Source organism: Schistocerca americana, chromosome 1 (genome assembly GCF_021461395.2).
Source record: "Schistocerca americana isolate TAMUIC-IGC-003095 chromosome 1, iqSchAmer2.1, whole genome shotgun sequence".
Classification (NCBI taxonomy): Eukaryota; Metazoa; Arthropoda; class Insecta; order Orthoptera; family Acrididae; genus Schistocerca; species Schistocerca americana.
In genome coordinates, this window is record NC_060119.1 from 541888567 (window position 1) to 541908597 (window position 20031).

Sequence of the window (20031 nt, forward strand, 5' to 3'; positions counted from 1 at the left end):
ACGACGAGTGCGGCGCGATGCCGCGGCTGGCGCGCTCTCCCAGCCTGTCGCCGAGCGAGTGCCGGGTGCACGCGCCCGCCCCCGCCGCCCCAGCCACTGTACCGGCGCCGGCGCCGCCGGCCGCCCCCGCGCGCTCTGGCCCCGGCTACCTGCGATTCGGCGGCGGCGGAGCGCAGCCGCAGGCGCCGAGCAGCCCAGCCTCCGCCCCCGCGCCGGTGACCGCCCCCGCCCCCAGCCCCCAGGGGCACGGCCTGCGCGAGCTGCTGGGCCGCCTCCAGCTGCCCGCCGCCGCCTCGCCGGACCCCAAGAAGGCGGCCGACGCGTCGCCGCTCTCCACCGTCAGCGCCATCGTCGCCAAGACCTTCCCGCCGTCGCCGCTGCACAAGGCCGCCGCGCTGGTGAGTGCACACACCTCACTACTTCATTTCCTCCACATCCGCTGCGGAAATTCTGATGTGAGACCGGTTAAGGAATCATTCTGACGTGTACTACCCTAAACGTAGCTACCTAAATACATAAATTTAATCTCTTTTGGTTGCCCTTAATACTAACCCTTCCAACACCTATAACTTTAAATAATTGAGCCCCCAGCCTCACTATAATATGTTCCAAAGGAAGTAAAGACATTAGCTGCCATTGGGCATTGAAACACACACATCAAAAAAAGTTACGAGAGTTCCAGTACCTGTACAGAAAGTTGGAACAGAGATCAACATAAACATCATTTCCACTCTTTTCATTGCTCATGAAAACCATGTATTGCATGTTGGACCACCGTACAGCGAGACCTTCAGAAGTGTCGGACCACACTGCTGTACACACCGGTACTTCTAATGCCCCGTAGCACGTCCTCTTACACTGATGCATACCTGTATTCGTCGTGGCATACTATCCACAAGTTCGTCAAGGCACTGTTGGTCCAGGTTATCCCACTCCTCAACGGCGATTCGGCATAGATCCCTCAGAATAGTTGGTGGGTCACGTCGTCCATAAATAGCCCTTTTCAGTCTATCCCAGGCATGTCCGATAGGGTTCACGTCTGGAGAACATGCTGGCCACTCTAGTAGAGCGATGTCGTTCTTCTGAATGAACTCTTCACAAGATGTGCACGATGGGGGCGCGAATTGTCGTCCATGAAGACGAATGCTTCGCCAGTACGCTGTCGATGTGGTTGCACTATCGGTTGGAGGATGGCATTCGAGTATCGTACAGCCGTTAATTCGCCTTCGATGACCACCAGCGGCGTTTGTCAGCCACACATAATGCCACTCCAAAACAGCAAAGAACTTCGATCTTGCTGCACTCGCTGGACAGTGTGTGTCTAAGGTGTTCAGCCTGACGGGTTGCCTTCAAACACGTCTCCGTCGATTGTCTTGTTGGAGGTATATGCGACACTCATCGGTGAGGAGAACGTGATGCCAATCCTGAGCGATCCTTTCGGCATGTTGTTGGGCGCATCTGTACCGCGCTGCATGGTGTCGTGGTTGCAAAGATGGATCTCGCCATTTACGTCGGGAGTGAAGTTGCGCATCATGCAGCCTATTGCGCACAGCTTGAGTCGTAACACGACATCCTGTGGCTGCACGAAAAGCATTATTCAACATGGTGGCATTACTCTCAGGGTTCCTTCGAGCCATAATCCATAGGTAGCGGTCATCCACTGCAGTAGTAGCCCTTGCATGGTCTGAGCGAGGCATGTCATCGACAGTTCCTGTCTCTCTGCATCTCCTCCATGTCCGAACAGCATCGCTTTGGTTCCTCCGAGACGCTTTGATACTTCCCTTGTTGAGAGCCCTTCCTGGCACAAAGTAACAATGCGGACGCAATCTAACCGCGGTATTGACCGTCTAGGCATTGGACTACAGACAACCCGAGTCGTGTACCTCCTTCCTGGTGGGATGAGTAGAACTGATCGGCTTTCTGACCCCCTCTGTCTAATAGGTGCTGCTCATTCATGGTTATTTACATCTTTGGGCGGGTTTAGTGACATCTCTGAACAGTCGAAGGGATTGTGTCTGTGATACGATATCCACAGTCACTATATTCAGGAGTTCTGGGAACCGGGGTGATGCAAAACTTTTTTTGATGTATGTGTGCATCGATTCGAGAAGTTGAAAATTTGTGTCGAACTGGGACTCGAGCCCGGAATTTTCCGGTTCTCGTGAACGGTCATCTTGACCGTCTCGGCCATGGGGACATGTTCCCAGACCGATTCAAATTTCCAAATTACCCACCCACGACTGAAGTGATGCCCCTGCCCATTACCCTGACTACTCTCGGCGGTGCGCTGATTCCCATAGGAGTGAGAGCGTGTTCGCGCATTTGCATAGAAATGATCACTGGGCTGCCCCGCCCTAGTTGTGTACAGGATCTGTCTGTCCTTTCGGACATGACTGCTTCAGTGCAGATGCACAAACGCGCTCAAACTCTTACGGGAATCAGCGAATAGCTGAGAGTAGTGAGGATAATGGGCAGGGGCATTACATCGGTTGTGTGCAGGTTAGTTGGAAATTTGACACGGTCTGAGAACATATCCGAATGGCCGAGACTGTCAAAGTTACCGTTCGCGAGAAACGGAAAAATCAAGGTAAGAGTCTCGCTCCGGCACACACTACTTTCCGCATTGATACACAGGCTACCTCAAAAAGAATACCACAACTTCCAAAGTCGAGAACTCTGAAAAGAAGAAAAGGAGAGCTACGCTCTTCCTGTCGTCGATTGAAGAAAGCTCTGAAGTTTCATTTGGTTGCTCATTTGATCGCTAGGAGCGCTGTTGATCACGTAACCTCCATTTCCGTTGTCGGTGCAAAGATGGCGACTGCTCAGCAAAAAGCTTTTTGTGTTATCGAGTACGGCAGAAGTGAATCGACGACAGTTGTTCAGCCTACATTTCAAACCAAGTATGGTGTTCAACTTTCTGATGGGGGATGTATCGCACGTTGGCATAAACAATTCACTGAGAACGGGTGTTTGTGCAAAGGGAAAAGTCCCGGACGACCGCGCACGAGTGATGAAAATGTTGGTCGTATTCAGGAAGCATTTGCTCGGAGCCTAGAGCTAGCAGAGCGCATAAAACTCCGCAACTGACCATTTGGAGAGCCCTAACGAAAAGATTAGTAATGAAACCTTATCGTCTACAATTGGTTAAAGACCTTTCCGAACCTGATAATGTGAAAAGAATCGAGTTGTGAGAGTTTGTCCTTGAGCAAATGGAAACAGATGACTGGTTCATTTCGAAGCTAGTGTTTAACGATGAAGCAACACTTCACACAACAGGGAAATTCAATCGGCACAATGTTCGTATGTAAGGGCACTGAGAATCCGCGGGAAACAATTGAGCATGAACTTGATTCACCTAAGCTGAATGTTTTCTGTGCCATTTCAGCTAATAAAGTTTTTGGTCCTTTCTTCTAAGAAAGTGCAACTGTAACAACCTATCTGGAAATGTTGCAGAATTGGTTGTTCCCTCAACTCGAAGAAGAAGCACGTCAATTCATACTCCAGCAGGATGGGGCACCACCCCATTGGCACTTACCTGTCAGTGCCTATTTGAACGAAAGGGTACCCACATCAACGGATCGGCCGCCAGGCAGTTAGTGACAGAGGACTTCGTCATTGGCCGCCAAAAAGCCCTAAACGAACCTGCTGTGATTTTTTTTTTTTTTTTTCTGTGGGTGTATGTTAAAGATACTGGGTTTCCACCACCTGTACCAGTTTACATTAAGGAACTAAAAGAAAGAATAGCTGCAGCTATCCAAACTGTGCACCAGAGGTGCTACGGAGTGTGTGGAATGAGTTCGAGTATCGGGTTGACGTCGCTCGCGTGTCTGGGTCATATTGAACCTTTATGAATTTGTTTTCCACAGAAAAAACTTTTTTAAGTACCCTTCAGATGATTAATTACCCAAGGTTCCATAATGTTTCTTTGATTAAATACGAATTTTCAAAGTTGTGGTCTTCTTTCTGAATCACCTCGTAGAAAGTATTTCAATGCCTAATAGCAGTTAATGTCTTTATTTCCTTTGGACAAAAATTATACACGGCTGCAGAATAAAACATGTCTGTTCTTTCGGACATACCCGAAAAATGCACACCCCACATACATATCTCTCTAATATGTTGACCCCGTGAGAAAAAGAGTAATTAGCTGTGGCTCATTAGGCTTTTCTGACTGCTCATTTTCCGCGAATTTTGGGCTGTCGAGTGCGGGAAGTACTCAACAATAAATAAAATTAAATGAACAAATTTTCTGATTACTTACATCTGCCACACACAAATATTACAGTACGTACTGGAACGCAGTGATAACACAAAACACCTGGAAACATTTTAAGGACAGTTGATACTAACTACTAACAAGGACACGTCAATATAAATTAACAGTAGGCTCTGTTATTAAATTTAATTTCAAACTTGCACTATCGTTACAACGCTGAAGCGCTGAAACAAATACTTATCAAAAAAGTAGCGTGCGCAATCGCCGTTTGGTGGGGTCTTTTGGGACTCGGTTCCTATCTGAGCTAGGAACACGGAGTAAAAGGTTTTTGGTTCACACTGGACTGGCCGCCATTTGTATAGCCATTCGAGCATGTTAAAGTACATTAAGCAACGTTTGAGCGAAGGACAGAAGCTGGCGAGAAGGCAAATTGTGCTAATCGATTAATTCAAGTTGCGATAGATTTTAATGACATTGTTCGGATTTTACGTGCAAAAAGAGTCAGCCTTAAATAACTCTGGACTAAAGCGAGACTGATGGTTCAAATTTGGTCCACCGATGTATCGCACCTAAGCTTAAGATAAGTTTTAATCCTTTGAAAAACATCTTGCTTCGTTTGGATTTTACGTGCAGAAAACATGTTTTTGTGGAAGGTTTTTGAAGCGCTCCGCTTCCGTTCTTTAAACTTGTATGAATCGGTTCAAACTTCCCATGTAGGTAGCTAAATGGATAAAATTAAAACGAGATTTTTATCCAATAACCTTTTTTCCATTGTCGAGATACGATGGTTCAAAGTCGAACTAAATGTAGTACGAAAAATTCATCCTTACGCGAACTGAATGCGCACATACGGTTTAAAGTGAATGAAATAAATAAATAAATAATGCATTCTTATAATTAAATTGAAAACACGTTTTCAAAAATCTAGCTTCCTTCGGTTTTGTGAGTTTTTCACGCTCGCCACTACTACCTTTCAAACTTACGCGAATCGGTTCAGATCTTGTAAGAAAGTACACACATACATGTAACTAGTTGTTGTCCTTTTATTTTGTGAAAGCTTCATTCGTTGCCAATATATAGGCAACATAGTTCCATGCACTTTAAGAAAACCTATACCGGATCAGTCGTCACCAGAGGCAACAAAAATCTGCATCGGTTGCCAAGCTATGGCGGTCTAATGTAAAAATTACGATAGAGTAAATGTTGTGAACGAGCATGAAAAATGCTCCTATCGTAGCATGAGAAAAGGGAATATGTCGTGGACAGAGTTAGGAAGGTAAAGGGAGGAAAATAGCTGGCAGTTTCTAACACATTTAAATAGAAACATTCTGACGTATTCGTGCTTATTTTTCCAAATTAACGCTAAATCCACCAGCGCAGTAGATTCCTAAAACTCACCTGGTTTTACATGTATGACGAGAGGTGTAAAAACAAACAGACGCAAATGTATGTGCTTCTAGAGTGTGGGATACCTCTACAATAGGAATTATCCCAGAATGCCGGTGCATGCATCCTAAACTTCAATGGCACGTTGTCTTGTTCCACATGACAGATGCCATGTTGGATGATATGATGGCACGTATCATGTTGTACGACATGACATATATCACGTTGCTTTACTTGACACGATGCATTATACTACATGAGATGGGAATAATACTGACAAGTAAAAAAGCGCGAATATATCAAAATGTTTTGATATAAATGTCTTTGAAGCTGCCAGATCACTCGGAAAACTAGTTCCCTTCTTTTACGCCGCTAACTCTGGCCATGATATACTCACTTTTTTTAGTGCTACGAAAGGAGCATTCATCATTCTGTTTAGAGTAATGCCCAGCAATTCTTGGCTTCGTAACTTAAGTAGTTGTTAAAACTTTAAATGTTAGTAAAACCCTTGGTAACTCATAGGTTCTCCTGGAGACTAGTCACAGCAACAAGAAAAGACAGACACTTCAGGCCTTTGCCGATCAGAGTTCTTTGACCCAAGTGTAAACTAACTAGTAGCTGCCTTCAGCACTGCACACAGAGTTCCACTGCTGTCTCCGCTTTCGTTACTCCACACAGAATTCCCAGTCTTTTCCTTTTTGTTGCGTGCCGTAACATCCGACGTTGCTCTGCGCACTCTCCAACCGTCCCTTTGAAGGCCAAGACCGACAGACTTCACTCTCCACCTCTCCACTCCTCCAGCTCCCGTACCCATATACGCATTCTTGGCCTCTTCACTTTATCGATTGATTGTCTCTGAGACACCCATACAGACGTGAGCACACCGATCACTCGGCTTCAGTTTACCGCGCAACCTTGCTTACTCCTCCGAGGTGATTTTACCGATATAGCTATAGTCTGGAAACCACAAATATTAAGAATTTCCAGCACACTGGAATAACTGCAGGTCAGCAACTTCTGTTCGTCAGAACAACTGCAAACCAGCCAATGCTGCAAATTTCATGTTTTTATTTACTTGATGACGAGTTTCGGGCGGGCACCCATTTTAAAATCATCCAGATAGTCAAAATGATGCTTCCAATAATACGAGAACCATATCAAGATCAATATATACGTATTATGAAGTGCAAATGAACAATTGGCTCATGCGCTGTAACTGTCCATTTGCCCTTCATAACACTTATATATTTACTTACTCCAAGGAAATTTTAACAGCATGGTCAGGAGAGGAATTCCTCTCACATAGCTGGCCGGTGTGGCCGAGCGGTTCTAGGCGCTTCAGTCTGGAACCACGTGACCGCTACGGTCGCAGGTTTGAGTCCTGCCTCGGGCATGGATGTGTGTGATGTCCTTAGGTTAGTTAGGTTTAAATAGTTCTAAGTTATAGGGGACTGATGACCTCAGATGTTAAGTCCCATAGTGCTCAGAGCCATTTGAACCTCTCACATAGGCCAACCGACTACTGTACTTCTCTTCTTCCCGAACACGTCCAATCCCAAACGACACTCACGTTCGGGAAGCGACATCCTGCCTTACACAGGTTTCTTAATGTTCTCTAAGTCATCTTGAGAAGCATCTCACGAGCTATACTTCAAAGGGCCTGTAATTGCCCCGCTGCACGGTAAACAGCATTATAAAGGTTGTAAATTTTAAGTTGACGAACCAGAATAACTCGAAAAGTAAGCTTTACACGAAAAAATGTGTAGAATCCAAATCTGATTATTTTCGAGGGGGACATCTGCTGGTACTAAAATTAGCCCGCCACCCCAGCCCCCTGGGGGTGGGGCGGGAGGCAACTTTAAAATTTCAAATGGGAACCCCATTTTTTTATTTCAGAATCAGATTCTACTTAAAAAACTACGTACATTCTGTCTTAAAGATTTGTTTTGATTCTTGGTAGTTGGTGCTGTAATTCAAGAAAATCCATGTTCTCATTTTTGCGTGGAAAATGGTTACGGATAAATAAAAAATACTTATTTACTTCGTAAATTTTGATTCGCTAAAACTAAAACTCTCCCTCTCTCCCCATAGGGTGGGATTTGAGAGAGAGAGGAATTAGAGTTTTACAAATGTTGACCCAAATATTACTTTGTCTGCAGATTTGGGTCAACATTTGCAGAACTCTAGTTCCTCTCTCTCTCTCTTAAACCCCATCCTATGGGGAGAGAGGGAAGTTTCAGTTTTAGCGAATCAAAATTTACGAAGTAAATAAGTATTTTTCATTTATCCGTAACCATTTTCCACGCAAAAATGAGAACACGGATTTTCTTGAATTACAGTGACAACTACCAAGAATCAAAACAAATGTTTAAGACAAAATGTACGTAGTTTTTTATGTACAATCTGATTCTGCAATAAAAAATGGGGGTTCCCACTTGAAATTTTTAAGTTGCCTCCCGCCTCACTCCCAGGGGGTTTAGCACCAGCAGATGTCCCCCTCGAAAATAATCAACTCCGGATTCTAAAAATTTTTTCGTGTGAAGCTTATTTTTCGAGTTATTCTAGTTTGTCAACTTAAAATTTCCGTTCTATATATACAAGATTAATAATGTAAGTAGGTGACAGGAACGCTTAACGACCGTGGCCTAAGTCTTTCTTGTAGTTTCCTGGCCTACTTCTTCTCCCTCTGTGGCATCACCAGTGCTGCAAATCCTATAATGTTCAAGCAACACTTCAACACGGAGGGAAGTGGTCCTACTCCTGCTCTACTCTTCAACGTTAGACTGCTCTGGTAGAACTTGATTTCTATTCCGAAATATTACTTCACTTGGCTACACTCGTGACATGCTAATATTATATGCACATTACAACCTCTCTAGTTGGTGGTACGAGCTTAGAGGAGGACAACTTAAGGTCGTGGAGTCGAATCTCGGTCAGATACCGAAATTTCTCAGTCTGCCTTTAAGCTAACCTCCACTTCTCAACGATAGATTCCATGTTAAAGTGTAGATCCCCTTTTCCCGGTAGGATTACAGGGTAAGTTAAGAGCGCTGCAGTCATGGCATACGAATTTACCCATAACCTGTGTCACAGCCAGATCACAAGTCTAGCGCCTCATTTCTCGTGAGCTTGACGATATCTTATCTGTCGCGATAACCACTCAGTTCGTGAGATACCTGTGTGTAAGTTCGCGACAAGCATACCTCGGACAACACAGTACTTTCACGTTTTCCATTTGTGGTTCAGTTCACAGTTCGGCGCACATGGTTGTAGTCAACACACAGAGGCAGATATTCGCGAATAGAAATCTCGTCCCACTCAAATTGTTAAAAAACGCTGTAGCGCGTCTCATGTACCGTCATGTGGCGTACTCTTACACGCAGTGATAATTAATTGCTCACTGCAAACATAGAACAACATTTATCACAAAGCTCTGCTCCATGCCCCGAAGAGCGACTTCGCTGAGACTTCCCCGACTGATTTCGGGCGGCAACCCTCTCTTAAGCGTGTGCATATGAACAAAAGCCTGCCACCGGCGAACTACGGATAGCGGCGTATGACCGTATACACAGCATATAGCTTCCTGAATATTTTCGCACGACTCTTCATCAGTCTTGTAACAACTTCGAGCCAATTAGGACTTCACTGTTCTTCTCAATGAGTTCTCTGGCGTCGTAAGGTGCAGATTTCTTGGTGACGGTTTTTGGTGCTGGAGGTATTGCTGAACCGCGCGTAATCCAGTGGCCTCGAAAAAGCTCATGATGGAACTTACGCATCTAAGTAGCAAAGTGTAGTAGAGCTGTGTCCTGCTGAAACCGCACATGAACCATAATTCCATTTTCTTCAATCTGAGGTATTAACCATGTTTGCAAGATGCCGTGATAAGAATACGAAGAAATCTAAAAAGGTATCGTGGTGACATACGTGTCCACAACATGAGGCGTGTTCCTTTACAAATGTTGCAGATAGTGGGGATGTTCCTTACACAGAAAACCACATTCCTCCTTCGGAACAACGATATATCGGACATTCTTCAGAAAATAACGATCTTGTGAGAGACATGGCGATTGTAAATTGTGTCAACAGAGCACGGCAAGCTAAAACTGGCTGTTCCATGTCGCCAGATAATGTATTTACAAAGATCCGTCTAAATCCTTTCGTTTCCAAATCTCTTTAATGTGTTCACTCGTCGTTGACTGTAGTACTGTAGCACGTAAAGATCAGCTGCTCTTTTGCGAATGGCTTTCGTTGGAGGGTGCTCAGTTGATTGAACAGCAGCGGCACCCGTTTGCACTAGCGTTTTCTTACGTCCACACGGCCTGTCTTCGTCATTGCCGGAAGCAAAACCACTTTTTTTTCAGTCGTGTATTGTTGCTTCATGAGGTGGGAACCTACCTATACGAACACTAAACGCACCCATTATCTCAGTCATTGTTTGCCTTGTCTTTGATATTCGTGTACTCACACAAGCCAATAATCGCTTCTCAATAATATAACTGTGTCCTTCACAGGTCAAACAACGCAATATTGAAACAAAACAGCTGAATACTGATAATATAGCTTTTCGTCAGTTTCAAAGCAGGAAATCTAGGAAAACTACTAATGTATTTACTTCCCCAGTTGTGCAAAATCAAGAGCGGTAAGAGAACAGCTTCTGCTGAAGGTTCTTCGGTTTCCATATTTTGAAAGGTGGTAGTTTGCACCAAAACAAGAATAATATGCCCGGTAAACATGGACCATAAAGTGCAAATCTTAACATCTATGAGCGATTTCCCATCTTCGTTGCTATGAACACGTCTGTTCTACAGAAGAAGTGTTCTTACCTCTTGAGATATGCATTTTAGGGCCCATGTTTACTAGACCTTTTTGCTTCGAATGATCGTTGCTGTAATATTCCTTAATATTGACCGTTCCTCCTGGGACATCTTCTACAACATACTTTACCATACGTTGCACTGCGGAAAAAATCCACAGTGCAATAGCCTAAATTCTGTATGAGTTCACATTACGCCCAGAAAACGTTTAAAATGAGCAGCTGAATAAGAGTTCTCGAGATCAATGTTTCCATCCGTTTTGGCGTCCAACTTCCTCGTACCAACGTTGCCGCTATACACGTCAGCATGTTTTTGTGTTTAAAGCGCCGTTCGGCCTCCCCAAACATGCACGCCGTGACACATTTGCAATTATATTCGATTTTGGCGCGGCCGTCAGACGTGTCACGTGTCACGCAGCAGCTGCGACGGCGCGTCACAACACGAGACGGCAGGACAGGCTCTGCGGCCGCGAGTGACGTTGACGGCAGGCAGTTTAGCGCGTCGATTGTCGGGCCCATGCTAACAGCGAGCGCGCATCTGCGGCGGCGCAGCAGACGTAAGATAACAGCGGCGGCCACGGCAGTAGCAGGCAAGGCGCCCATGCAGAGCAAGCAGCCGCAGGGGGGCGTGGTCGGCCCCTCCTACCATGCCGTCCCCACCGAGGTGCGTAGAACACAGCTCCTCACTACACATCCAAAATTGCGATTCAACTGTTCCGCAATTAATAGTGCAGCCGCGTGTGTCCGATTTTTCTGAGTCGTCCTCTTACGCATTTGCAGATTCTGTTTAGTATACCAAACCAGCTTTGCACTTCATTGGTGTCCCATTAGCTGATTTCTTGTGTTCAGTTTACCGATTGTGTGTGTACGTGTGTAGCCGCGCGCGTGCGTCGACCAGCTACCAAACATACAAATTTAGGCGTTTCATGTTACCTGCGTATGTGATGTGTACCCACAACGCTGTAAATATAATTATGCTTTCGATGAACGGGTCTGTTGAACCTGCTGATACCGGACGCAACATAATTATAGTTTGCTGTGTAGCGTCGTGCGTGGACAAACAAAGATGGAGCGGAATACCGGCAACATTTATTTGGCTTCTATACTACTTTTGCAGTTTAGGTCTTGTGGCAGGCTGATCTTATTGTAGTGCAAGGTACGTATCATGTAGAAAACCAACGAATGTGATCCATGACAAAAATCTACTTAATGTTATGGAGCGTGTTCTACTCATATTGATTTTTATTAGTGGCTTATGTTCGGCATTTTAATGTCTCGAGTTGCAGCAAACTAATGGTGTCGATAGGTTCAGTATAGTAACTAGTATGAGTCTTTGAGGTTGGAAGCTGTTTGGTGCCTTCTCTTGAGCCGATGTGTGGCCATCAGTGTTTCGCCGAATGTTCGTAACGTCACTGCTGACGCTTGTTTACTGTGCTGTCTCTCTGTACTGTGGAACAGAACATATTCACTATCCTCGCGTTTCTGGCCCGTTTTTAATTTCCTCGCTGTCGACTGGACAACGAACCTACATTTTTTTCTTAATAATACTACATCGAGCGACGAATACACGAAGGAAATCCTTGGCAAACAAAGTTATACATAAACGCAGTTATTACACGCACTTACGTAACGTTTCTTATTGTTGATACTGGCTGCTTGTTTTCCTCTGTAGGTAAACGAGTATGCTGCTGTATTACTTTAGGAAGTTAGGTTTCTTTGTAGCCCTACCTTCTTCGTTACACACTTCTTTTCATTTAGTCGTCTCTGCAACATAAGTTACTGAAAACATGTTTGTTGCAGTGTGAGCATTCAGTATCAGCAATAAAACTCGTAACTCACTGTTTTAGGTACCGTGCATTTAAAAAACCCACTTGTGTACATTGTGAATAACTAACAAGGTACATTATTTATTGCACCTAGTACTAAGGTTTCTTACCTTTCCGCTCGCGCTTGGAAAGTTGTAGGAATTATTATTTCAATATCGTTTGGCCGATTATTATTAGTCATTTATATCTTCACGTTATCTTCCTATTAGATACGTAAGGGATGAAGAATTAGTGTTTCCCGTCTTGAACTAAGAGTCATGGATGTTTTACAATTTTTTCTTAAACTCAGTCTGTCTTACATTGACTCAAAGGTCAAATTTTCCAATATTTTTGTAGGGACCATGCTCGTCGCCCTCCTTCATACTGGGTCTCTTAGAAATAGCACGGGTTTCGTACACTTCAGTATTCTTAGTACATGTACTTTATAAGCAACGTCTTTCGCAAACAAACTACAGTTTGCCAATAAACCTACAATAAGCAAAAGCCAACCATTTTTTCACAACTGAGCTTATTTCCTGATTTGTTTTCACTTACGTACGTACTGTTATTGCCAAACATGTGATATGATTGGAATCTTAACACATTTTCTTAGTAAAAGCTGTCTGCAAGCCTCTGTATCAAGACCGAACTGGTTATTAGATAAGATTACCTTTCTTCCCACATGAGTTTCCGCCGCGTTTACTCACGTCAGCAAAGATTGCACTCCGCACTTACTTACATTTTCTTCTATTTTTCTAATGTTTATTTTATTCTAGTTCATCTTGAACAGTGAAGATTCTATTTTATTTGTACTGTCCAGCTGTCTGATTTTCTCAGTAATAATGACCTAAAGCTTCACAACCAAAGCAGATTCACAGATGAAATGTTTGTATTGTGTAGGTGAGAGTATGATGCTGTGAACATCGGACCGAGACTTCAACTCAGATTCCCGTTTCGCGAGCAGTGCACTGCCAGTTCACTACCCGTTCATGCCTCACTGACCTACTCAAAGTTATGAGTTGCTACGTGTTTCACTAATGTTAACGTGCCATAAATGTTGAAAATGGTTTCAGTTTTAAAATTCGGCATTGCACGTTACGTTATTTTATAACTGGAAATTAAACATCAAAAGGGACGTGTGTAAATTACCACGTGATTATGTTTAGGGCAAAAATATCACCACAATCTTTGTCGTATCAGTTCTTCCGGAACCTCCAATTGCGGGCTCCGTCTGGCCGCCAGATATTGGACACACAGAAAAGTTTTTAATTCCTTTTTCTAGCTTGCAGAGCCGTATTTCAGTTATCACCACCACTTGGCTAGGCTAAATAACCTGTTTTATTAACCATCGAATACTTGGTATTCCTGGATAGTACATGATAAACGCTTTCTGTAAAGATTTTATCAATTACTTTACTTATTTGATTCCCTCTGTGCGTTTTCGTCCTTCTGTAGATCTGTTCTAAACAGATGAAAAAATGTTTAGTGGACTACACACTCAAATTTCGTCTCTTCTCTGTATCATGCGGACAGTTTAACGCGGTCATTTCAGAAACATATGGCCACCATGACGTAATTAAAAAACCGAAGTACTACCCTTAGGCGAAGTTACCATGTGAGATTGCCAGTCAATATCTGCGCTGCAGTTCTCGGAGATCACCTTCCTGGACCATCAGCTTATCAAATCGTTTGAGTGGTGCATGGTATTTGAACGTTCTGGACAATACCTCGCCTGAACTTACGGAAGCCGTTCACGTAGAACTGCGCACTAGTTTGTGGTTCCAGAAAGATGTTGCTCCATGAACCTTTATCTTGGTGCCACATCATACCTCGGACGACTTCGGGCAGTGTGTAATCGAAAGCGGATTACCAGCCGTCTGGTCTGTGGGCTCCGCTGACCTCAGCCGTCTTGACTTTTTCCTCTCGGATATGTGGAGTAACCTGTGTACTGAACACCAGTAGGAACACTACCCGAGTTTGCTGAGCGCGTCTTTACAGCGTGTGATTACATTAGACGAGAGCGCGGCATCATACAGTCAACAGGGAGAACATGATTCGTCATTGCACATTATGTAACGAAGCTGAACATTTACTTACATAGTGAAGCCACAGATTCGGTTCACAGTATTTGTTTGTACTCCGTTAATAAACATTTTCCAAATCACACTAATCTGGCGTTTCATTTAGCCTATCTAATGCGTTGATAGATCATAGTGCTCTAGAAACTTTTTCAGATTTCGGGCTGTAGGTTCCTTCCATCAAAACGTTCAAACTTCCGTCATCTACAGTCTCGCGAATTCTTAAAACATCATTCTGTTACGCCCTGTACAGCTTGTTTACGACACTGCCGACCTCAGCTGCCAGTTGCTCTTTAGGCGTTACCAAATGCTTTGTGTACTCCGCTTTGCTCTGGGTTGTGCATTGCTCGTTGCTTGCTTGTTTTGAAATGAGCGAAGAGACAATCCTAATCCATCATGAGGTTCGGGTAAGACTCCCACAACACCAGGAGGATAGGCGATCCCTTTGACTGTGTGTCAGTTCTGCTGTCGCGGAAGCACAAAACCTGAACGTAAACTGGCAGCACTGCAAGCGAGAGGCGGGGCTTGGTCCACCCCACCTCTCTCTCCTCGAGCAGTCTCTACGTTCTCGCATGTTTACACGTAAGATGAAAATTTGACGCTTCAAGACATTCATACTCCCTTTCATTAGCTACGCGTCAAAAATTTGGGCCAACGCAGCCGATGCTCATAACAAAGTTCAGACTCTGCAGAACAGATTTTTTAGAATAGCAGTAGACGCGCCCTGCTTCCAACCCATCACGGTAACATACACAGTACACAACATCCCGAAAATCCCGCACATGTCTCAGCAGAAAGCTTACCCCATGACCTAATTAAATCCGTAGGTTCGATCCCTCCCGACCCAACATTGAAATTTCCACGTATGATACTCCAATGAAACTTCTGCCTCTAATCCATCTAAACTCAGACCATCAAGCTACCTTCCTAGAAGCTCGACCCCCCCCCCCCCCCCCGTCAAATACCTCAAAAACCCAAACCCAACAAGCAGTACTTACACATCACGTATAAAATCAATATTATACGTGACGTGTAAGTACTGCTTGTTTTTGTACTGTTAATCAGTTTCCAGTCTTCAAACTGTATTTCTATGTTTTTACATAAGCAGCAAGTTAAATGTCTGCTGTTAAATAAAACTTTGCCTGCGAATTCATGTACTAAATGGTGTTCATTTTAACATTCAGCCGTCTGTTTTTAACATTCAGCCGTCTGTTTTTAACATTCAGCCGTCTGTTTTTAACATTCAGCCGTCTGTTTTTAACATTCAGCCGTCTGTTTTTAACATTCAGCCGTCTGTTTTTAACATTCAGCCGTCTGTTTTTAACATTCAGCCGTCTGTTTTTAACATTCAGCCGTCTGTTTTTAACATTCAGCCGTCTGTTTTTAACATTCAGCCGTCTGTTTTAAATGTTAAGTAGCCTACTGATATCTACGGCTACTAGATGGCACTCTTGTTGTAATGTTCATCTGCCCGCACTTGCTAACGCGGGCGCGTCAGTCTGTTGCTACCTGTGGCTTTATAGGTATGGGACACCCACAGTGACTCGCCTTTCATGTATTCTTTAAAAAAAAGTGATAAAAGCCTTTCTGACTTGACATTTATTTTATATGTGACATGTAAGTAGTGCCTCTTTCTTGTACTGTTAGTCAGTACTTACTCTTACGTAAAAATTCTTTTTCCCATAAGTTTGCACTTATATTATTGGCCACTTTAAATATTTAATTTCTGACGAAGGCACTCATAGAATTGTTGAAACCTGGTCAAAAAGACTAAAAATTGCGACCGAGGGCTTATTTAGTTCAACTTTATAGTCACTACAGATACTCGGATTTAGGTTACGATATGTTCCATATGCCTGGCATCATTGACGATGATGTGGTACAGACGAATAGAGAAATCCTGCGTGACCCGCTGTAGCGTCGGAATATCGATACTGTCGATGACCTCCTGAATGCCGGTTTTCAGCTCCGCAATGGTTTTGGCGTCATTGCGGAACACCTTGTCTTTAATATACCCCGACAAAAAGGAGTCCCATGTGTTTCACATCCGGAGAATATGGCGGACCATCGAGGCCCATGCCAGTGGTCTCTGGGTACCACAGAGTCAGAATGCGATCCCCAAAGTGCTCCTCCAGGACATCGCTCTCCTGCTTCGATGGATTTGGGTTCCGTCTTGTATGAACCACATCTTGTCGAAACCAGGGTCTCGTACCGCCCGGTAGTCACAGTTCCATCAAGGAATATCGTACCGATTATTCCGTGAGTGAACACTGCACACCACACAGCCCCCGGTTGAGGGCGAAGAGACTTACCGATCGCGAAATGTGGATTCTCAGTCCCCCAAATGCATCAATTTTGCTTGTTCGCGAAACCATCCAAATGAAAGCGGGCTCGTCGCTCAACAAACTCATACAGATCATACAGATCATACAGATCATACTTATTCCCATCATACCTCGCGGCCAACTGTGCAGTTTGAACGTCCTGACGCAAACCGTCCATAAGTTACGACGATTTTATTTCGTATAGTTCAACAATAATTGTCACCCTGTATTTTGGTCCTACATTTTAGGTGGTACACAAGCGTTCTGCCAAGCATTAGCCGAATCAGTTGGCCGTGTTGAGTCACTTCCCTTGTCTCAGAAAGATGCTGACGACGTCCCTCTTAGCCACTAGACGTTGCCGAATCTCGTGTGAACGGCTGTGGGGCTGAGCGGTTGCGTGCTCGCGCGTTGCAGATGTCGCAGCCGTCGCCGCGGCCGTCGATGGACAACCGGCGCAACCTGCGGCGGTCCGGGCGCGGCGCGGGGGATCCCCTGTCCGAGGCGCGCCTCAGCAAGCGGCGCGGGCCGCTGGGCGCCGCCTGGAAGCTGTCGTTCGCCGCCGGCGCCGGCAACCCGTTCCACCACCACCGCCACAACCAGCAGGCGCCGCACGCCGCCGGCTGGCGCAACGCGCTGCTCGGGGCCGCCGTCCTCATCGCCGCCGCGCTCGCCTCCCTCGTCGTGGCCGGCGCCTGGCTCTACATGTACACAAGTGAGTGGCGCGGACACTTCTCCTATGTTACAGTCCGGCCAATTCTGCTGCAGAGTCGCGTGTACTGGAAGCTGTACTACTGGTCCTCCAGTACCGCAGCGAACGTGGAGCCGGAAGTGCTTGGTCAACATTAACATACACTACTGCCCATTAAAATTGCTACACCAAGAAGAAATGCAGATGATAAACGGGTATTCATTGGACAAATATATTATACTAGAACTGACGTGTGATTATATTGTCACGCAATTTGGGTGCATAGATCCTGAAAAATGAGTACCCGTAACAACCACATTTGGCCGTAATAACGGCATTGATATGCCTGGGCATTGAGTCAAATACAGCTTGGACGGCGTCTGCAGGTACAGCTGCCCATGCACCTTCAACACGATACCACAGTTCATCAAGAGTAGTGACTGGCGTATTATGACGAGCCAGTTGCTCGGCCTCCATTGGCCAGACGTTTTCAGTTGGTGAGAGATCTGGAGAATGTGCTGGCCAGGGCAGCAGTTGAACATTTACTGTATCCAGGAAGGCCTGTACAGGACCTGCAACATACGGTCGAGCATTATCCTGCTGAAATGTAGGGTTTCGCAGGGATCGAATGAAGGGTAGAGCCACATCTAAAATGTAACGTCCACTGTTCGAAGCGCCGTCAATGCGAACAAGAGGTGACCGAGACGTGTAACCAATGGCACCCCATACCATCACGCCGGGAGATACGCCAGTATGGCGATAACAAATACACGCTTCCAATGTGCGTTCACCGCGATGTCGCCAAACACGAATGCAACCATCATGATGTTGTAAACAAAACCTGGATTCATCCGAAGAAATGACGTTTTTCATTCGTGCATCCAGGTTCGTCGTTGACTACACCATCGCAGGCGCTGCTGTCTGTGATGCAGCGTCAAGGGTAACTGCAGCCATGGTCTCCGAGCTGATAGTTCATGCTGCTGCAAACGTCGTCGAACTGTTCGTACAGATGGTTGTTGTCTTGCAAACGTCCGCTTCTGTTGACTCAGGGATCGAGACGTGGCTACACGATCCGTTACAGCCATGCGTATAAGATGCCTGTCATCTCTACTGCTAGTGATACGAGGCCGTTGGGATCCAGCACGGCGTTCCGTGTTACCCCCCTGAATCCACCGATTCCATATTCTGGTAACAGTCACTGGATCTCTACCAACGCGAGCAGCAGTCGGGATACGATAAGCCGCAATCGCGAGAGGCTACAATCCGACCTTTATCGAAGTCGGTAACGTGATGGTAGGCATTTCTCCTCCTTAGACGAGGCATCACAACGACTTTTCACCAGGGAACGCCGGTCAACTGCTGTTTGTGTATGAGAAATCGGTTGGAACCTTTCCTCATGTCAGCACCTTGTGAATGCTATGAAAAGCTGATCATTTGCATATCACAGCATCTTCTTCCTGTCGATTAAATTTCGCGTCTGTAGCACGTCATCTTCATGGTGTAGCAATTTTAATCGTCAGTAGTGTACTTTGTTTCGGACAGCGAATTCCTTGACACCGGCAGAATTAAGTGTACGTCTACTACCCAATAATGACATATGACAAATCTATGTCAGACCGGGATTCGAACCCGGATTTCCCGCTTATCGCGAGCCGTCATCTTAACGACTTCCGATATCTGTGCACGATCGCCAGACCGACCCAAATTTCCACATATCACACTGTCTACATTTTCATATCGCAGTCCCCTAAATTCGTGACCTAGTACTTACAACATTACTTGGACGCCTGCAACAGGTAATAATGAAACAACGAGAAACTGATAACAATGTTGTTATCGTGCGCCTGCTTAGACGAGTTTGTGACTAAACTGCATCTCTCCCTAGATAACTGTGAAATTGTTAATGAGAATTCTACACCCTCATTGACAACTTCAGGAAGGATCACTTGAGAAACTTACTTCAAGACGCCACCTCCGCCCGTTAGATGACACGACTTGCCTCATACACTCTGCGATGGCTGCCTGCTTTCGACTTTGCAACCTCCAAAGAGCTCCACGAAATTTGAAGTTAAGCTAGATGTTCCTTCTGCTATATTGCAGAAATACAGGGTGATCAAGAAGTCAGTATAAATTTGAAAACTTAATGACCACGGAATGATGTAGATAGTGAGGTGAAAATTGACACACACGCTCAGAATGTCATGGGGTTTTATTAGAATCAAAACAAAAAAACAAAGTTCACAAAATGTCCGACAGATGGCGCTGAACAGCAAAACTGCTACCGTGACGGGTGAGAGGTACGCCGATATGTTACAGAATCGCATCATCCCCAGCCTGGCTGATAAACACCTGCTGGAACGTACGATGTTTATGCAAGATGGCGCTCCACCCCATACTGCTAGACGCGTGAAAGATCTCTTGCGCGTGTCGTTTGGTGATGATCGTGTGCTCAGCCGCCACTTTCGTCATGCTTGTCCTCCCAGGTCCCCAGACCTCAGTCCGTGCGATTATTGGCTTTGGGGTTACCTGAAGTCTCAAGTGTATCGTTATCGACCGACATCTGTAGGGATGCTGAAAGACAACATCCGACGCCAATGCCTCACCATAACTCCGGACATGCTTTACACTGCTGTTCACAACATTATTCCTCGACTACAGCTATTGTTGAGGAATGATGGTGGACATATTGAGTATTTCATGTAAAGAACATCATCTTTGCTT

The 20031-nt window shown here is 45.1% G+C and overlaps 1 protein-coding gene across 1 annotated transcript in view; it reads left to right on the plus strand.

The window, feature by feature from the left end:
- Positions 1-209: 209 nt before the first annotated feature.
- The window catches only part of LOC124605687 (prolow-density lipoprotein receptor-related protein 1-like), a 203620-nt gene continuing 183798 nt past the window's right edge, over positions 210-20031 (plus strand). Inside the window, exons 1-2 of the mRNA XM_047137546.1 lie at positions 210-398; positions 17037-17334. Of these exons, the coding sequence (XP_046993502.1) occupies positions 17037-17334 (298 nt within the window). The 5' untranslated portion in view covers positions 210-398. The remainder of the gene's footprint in view (positions 399-17036; positions 17335-20031) is intronic.